We start from the raw sequence: 4650 nt of genomic DNA, 5'->3' as shown, positions 1-4650 counted from the left end.
CACACTGGCGGGACGTTTTTTGCGTGTCGCTCGTTTACTGTGTTTTCCCATATTGAGTTAGTCGTTTGCTCAATGCTTAAATGGAGCCATGTGACCTTGATTTGCATGTTTGTACTTATTTCAATGAAATGTAATATCTGAGTGTCAGAATGGGTGGGGCTGCAAGATGCTAAAAATGTCATCTGTGATGTCCCACAATTTTTGTGACCTATTGTGACAGAACAACAGTGCAGTCCAGACGATGCTTTAGAGCAGTGTTTCCCAATCCGGTCCTCGGGTCGGTCCTTGTCTTTGCTTCCTCTGAACTGCCAGAGCCCAGTAAGAGCTGGGGGGGAGCAAAAATATGAACTGTCTGTGGGTCCCCGAGGACCGGATTGGGGCCAAACAAACAAGCAGAATCCCTGCTGTCCGGAAACAGGCCCGTCCACTCCCTTCCTGAGATCAAAGGGGACAGGCAGACTGATGTCTTTGTGCAACAGAGCCCCTCAACTTTGATCTGTCACTTTGTGGCCACCGTGTTCAATCCCTCCCCGTGTGGGAAGGTGGAGAAACCAGCAGTGGCCAGTGTGCCAGGCTTACTGTGTCAACCATGGGTGGGGAACCTATTCCATGGAGGGCCGGTGTGGGTGCAGGTTTTTGGGATGGCCTCCCAATCAGCCAATAACAGTGGGTCCCCAGGATTGCAGTTGAGAACCACTGTTTTTTTTTATTGGCTAATTGAGAGATCATCCCAGACCCAAACCCGCTTCAGCCCTCCATGGAACAGGTTCCCCACCCCTGGTGTAAACAGAGAAAAGCAGGGGACGCAATACTGGGAAGCATGTACCTGTGAGTTATGATTTATGTATGAGCCATGGTGTAATTTACCTCCTGGTCCACAAGGACCCCACAGTGGGGTACAGCAGCATGCACAAAAGGCCAGGACTTCCTGAAAGTTTTAGCAAAACAAGACGAGCGCCTTTATCTCGGGAAAGACTCATCCAAGGGTGCCGTCACTTGTCACAGGACGCGAGTGGGACTTTGGAATGCACCAGAGTGGAACTTTGGTAGAAATGAACGAGTCTCTTTGTGTGGAGATATTTATATAACAACCACTTTGGGTTCTAGCTTCTCCTGTATTTCCAATCAGATGGCTTTCAATACACTAAACTGAAAGTTGTATATTTTTATCCCTTGTTTAAATATTCTTTAATACGTCTATCAATAAACAAGGCGTGCGTGTGTGAGTGAATGGTGTGACTGTGCCCTGCGATGGGTTGGTGCCCCATCCTGGGTTGTTCCCTGCCCTGCGCCCGTACCCTCCAGGATAGGCTCCAGACCCCCTGCGACCCTGAATAAGATTCAGATTAAGCGGTTTCAGAAAATGGATGGATGGATTTGTAACCAAATTTTCAAACAGTGCATACTAATATTACCAATGCTGTATTAGAAAAAGATCATCTATGTTCTAAAAATAGATTATTGTCTTTACTATTTAAAATTCGATCCCTTGTCTGAGAATTTTAGCACAGCGATACCTGCATATGTAATGCCAGCAATAAACCAACTTCCAATATAATCCTTAAGATTTTTTCAAAAAGAACTCGCATCAATGAAAAAAATCAGGAGCAATAATCAATTTTGCCAGTGTCTTACTTACTGGAAATGAAAGACATTCCCCTAATTGGGGGATTTGCATCTTCAGTTCATTTGCTGAATGAATGTCTTTACTATGATAATAGATTGTAACTGCAATATGCAAATCCATTAATCTTCTACCCACTTCTCCTTGTCCTGGGTCCTGGAGCTATTTCCAGGAAGCACAAGACACAGGACACAGGGCTGGGGTACACCTAAGCCAGTCCATCGCAAGCAGCAGGCATGCACAAAAACTTCAGCCTAACTTGCACTTCTTTGGAAACCCATGTGACAAAGGGAGAACATGAAAACTCCCAACCCAGGAGGTGTGAACAACAGTGCTACCCAGTCTTCTTCCGTGTTCTACTTTAAGCAACATGGCTGTTTGTAAACCACTACTGCCCTCTAGTGACTGATGGTATTCATTGCTGTTTTACTGAAAAGCACAAGTACCATGTGTGCAAAACAAGCAATGCCATTATGAAAGTAAGCTAAAAGGGCCACAGTGCAAATAATTTACTCACAGAAGGATGCCCAGTACACACCACCCAATGTAAACTAGGTGAAGGAAATGAACCAAACATTTTGACAATTCACCTTTAATGTAAAAAGTGCTGCAATTTCATCGCTTTACAAAAGTTTGTATGAAAATCACACTCAATTTCATACCCAAAGAACTCATACCACGGCCCGGTTATGCCACCAGTAGTAGTCTTAGATTAATATTGGATGGTATTCATAAAGTTATAAAAATGTGTATCATTCAAAAAATGTTGAAGACTAAAAAGTTCAAAATGATTCACATCTCACACAAAATAACATTTTGTGTAACATTTCGGTTTACAGTTTGCCTGGCTCAGATGCAGCACCACAGCTGCTGGCTAAACCTTCAGGCCCTCAGACGGATGTGGAGGATGTGAATATCGGGGCTGCTGAACTCTGGGTCCTGCTGCTCCAGTGGAATCTCCTTGGACTGGAAGTCTTGCAGAAGCAGCTGGTCAAAATTGATCAGAAGATGTCAGCACGAAGCAGCCAAAAGAAACTGCATATTTCTACCACACGATAAACGTCCGACATGCCATTTGTGGGTAATGGTTTGTAATGCACGATACTTCCCCAGGACAAAGTGGACATTTACTTCTTACCTGGAAGAATTTCTTCTCAACCTCTGCATTGTGCCCCGTGGTACGTTGCTCATAGGAACAAATGACACTAGTATCGGGTCCAGCCAAATCCCTCAGAGTCTTAACCAGAGGCTCCACAGACTAAGAGCACATGGGCAGTGTGTAAGTGTTATTGTTTAAGAGCATAGATTCAAACTTTGGTTGGGGATTCAATAATCTCTAGGGTCAAAGAAAATGTTAAAAAATGGTATACTTGAATCTGCAAAAAACAAGATAAGGTCACAGCACTGCATTCTTAATATTGCCTAATAACTTGATTTCGAAAACACTGGAATGCATCTTATCATCCTGATAAACATGTATATACTTCAAAGAAGTGGTTCAGCTTGCAAGCAGGCACGGATACAATACCTGTTCGTAATAAATGCAATCTGCCATCAGAATGAAGTCAGGGTGTGGTAAAAACTCAGTTACATCTTCTCCCCTTTAAAAGCAAAGGTGCGCATTTAGCAAGCATTTACTTTGAATAATTGTAAGCTACAATTAACTGGACATATACAACATGATTTAGAGTTAAAATTATTTTTATCTGTGCTTCTCATAATGTGTCTTCCTTATAATCTAAAACTGAATCAGAGTAACATACATTACAAACACTTCTGGTTATTGTGTGGGATGAGAAGATTTAAAAAAAATATATAATCAGGTGAGACTGAGTACAAACCATTTTAGTACCTTGGGTACAATCGAGCCATGCCTGACCAAACATTGGTTGTCCCGGATGTTTACGTGGAGCAGATGTTGTAATTCTTCCAGGTCTGTCACAGTGACGTTCGCCCTTAAACAGGCAGAACGGAGCCATGTTAAATTACCAGCACTCGGTAGTGTATGACCTAGTATGTGCAACGGAGTGCGGCCACTAACAACATTTAAGCAACACAGAAATCATAATAAAACACCATGGCATCACAATCTAGCAAAATATGCATATACCACGATACATTTAACAACTGTATGTTGCCATAGAAATAAGCTTTCTTTATATAGTTATCTCAACCGACCCCAATGTTGCTGCCATGAGGCCAACCACTCCAGTCCCGGCTCCAAGCTCTAAGACAGTTTTGCCGGACCATAGGTTTGTTCCGGCATCGGGATCCCAGAAAGCTTTCGTTTCTAAATATTTCGCGAGAACAATGGCAGCATCCCACACCACACAGCCTACATCCCCTTCACTGCACTGCTTCATATGTAAACACGAACCATCATTTTTTTCTATAACTCTAACAAAATAACGTGCTTCTTCTTTGCCATCTGAGAGCGCCGCCATCTTGTTTGCTGACGTTATATCATGCGACATTCCCGTTAAAAATTATTTCTCCGCTAGAGGGCGCGTTTTTCATTCATATCGTTAATTTAGAAAAACAGAATGGATAAATTAGAATTATTAAATACTTTGAAATTTTTAATGATGAAAAGAAATGCATCTCTCATGGCGTATGGCTTAAAATCATTCAGGCAAAAGTGTGTGGGGCTTACGGAGACATGATGGTAAAGAATAAATATGGTAAAGATAAATGTACAATACACATACATATTCTTGTATTTTTAAAATAATAATTATTATTACATTTTTATTATTATTGGTGTTTTCTGACGGTGAATCGGTTTTTAATCCATAGCAAAATGCAAAATACTTGGCCGGTAGCTAACTTTTATTGTGCCTTTTTAAGATATTGCGCTTGCGCTGGTCATTTTCAAGAAAACATGGTCAATCTGCTGCACCCAGCTTTTTGAGTCACATTACAGCATGATGCTGCAAGAACGTTTAAATCATCGTAAATGACGGCGCACAAAATAGTAAATGCGCTCATCCAATCAGAGCGCTGGTACCTGACAGAGGTCGCGAGGA

At 42.0% G+C, this 4650-nt stretch overlaps 1 protein-coding gene across 2 annotated transcripts; it reads right to left on the bottom strand.

Moving 5' to 3' along the window:
• Positions 1-2200: 2200 nt before the first annotated feature.
• On the bottom strand, positions 2201-4090 carry vcpkmt (valosin containing protein lysine (K) methyltransferase). Of its 2 annotated transcripts, none has more exons than XM_023828469.1 (5): positions 3803-4090; positions 3466-3579; positions 3153-3225; positions 2763-2882; positions 2201-2611 (listed from the first exon to the last, which is right to left on the bottom strand). In XM_023828469.1, the coding sequence occupies exons 1-5, from the start codon at positions 4066-4068 to the stop codon at positions 2507-2509; spliced, it is 678 nt and encodes a 225-aa protein (XP_023684237.1). In that variant the 5' UTR covers positions 4069-4090; the 3' UTR covers positions 2201-2506. The 2 variants fall into 2 exon arrangements, with proteins under 2 accessions (XP_023684237.1, XP_023684238.1); XM_023828470.2 differs by having other exon boundaries at positions 3477-3579; positions 3803-3940.
• Positions 4091-4650: the final 560 nt, after the last annotated feature.

The sequence above is a fragment of the Paramormyrops kingsleyae genome, chromosome 14 (assembly GCF_048594095.1).
Source record: "Paramormyrops kingsleyae isolate MSU_618 chromosome 14, PKINGS_0.4, whole genome shotgun sequence".
NCBI classification, from domain to species: domain Eukaryota; kingdom Metazoa; phylum Chordata; class Actinopteri; order Osteoglossiformes; family Mormyridae; genus Paramormyrops; species Paramormyrops kingsleyae.
The sequence above is the reverse complement of the archived record's forward strand: the minus strand, read 5'-3'. Positions and strand labels throughout refer to the sequence as shown.

Excerpts from the sequence above, each read along its gene's own strand:
- vcpkmt (XM_023828469.1), bottom strand. The coding sequence starts at position 4,068 with ATGGCGGCGCTCTCAGATGGCAAAGAAGAAGCACGTTATTTTGTTAGA. Across the intron at positions 3,580-3,802 it reads CTCATGGCAGCAACATTGGG|GGCGAACGTCACTGTGACAG; the intron begins GTCGGTTGAGAT and ends TGCCTGTTTAAG. Across the intron at positions 2,883-3,152 it reads ATTGCATTTATTACGAACAG|TCTGTGGAGCCTCTGGTTAA; the intron begins GTATTGTATCCG and ends ATGTGCTCTTAG.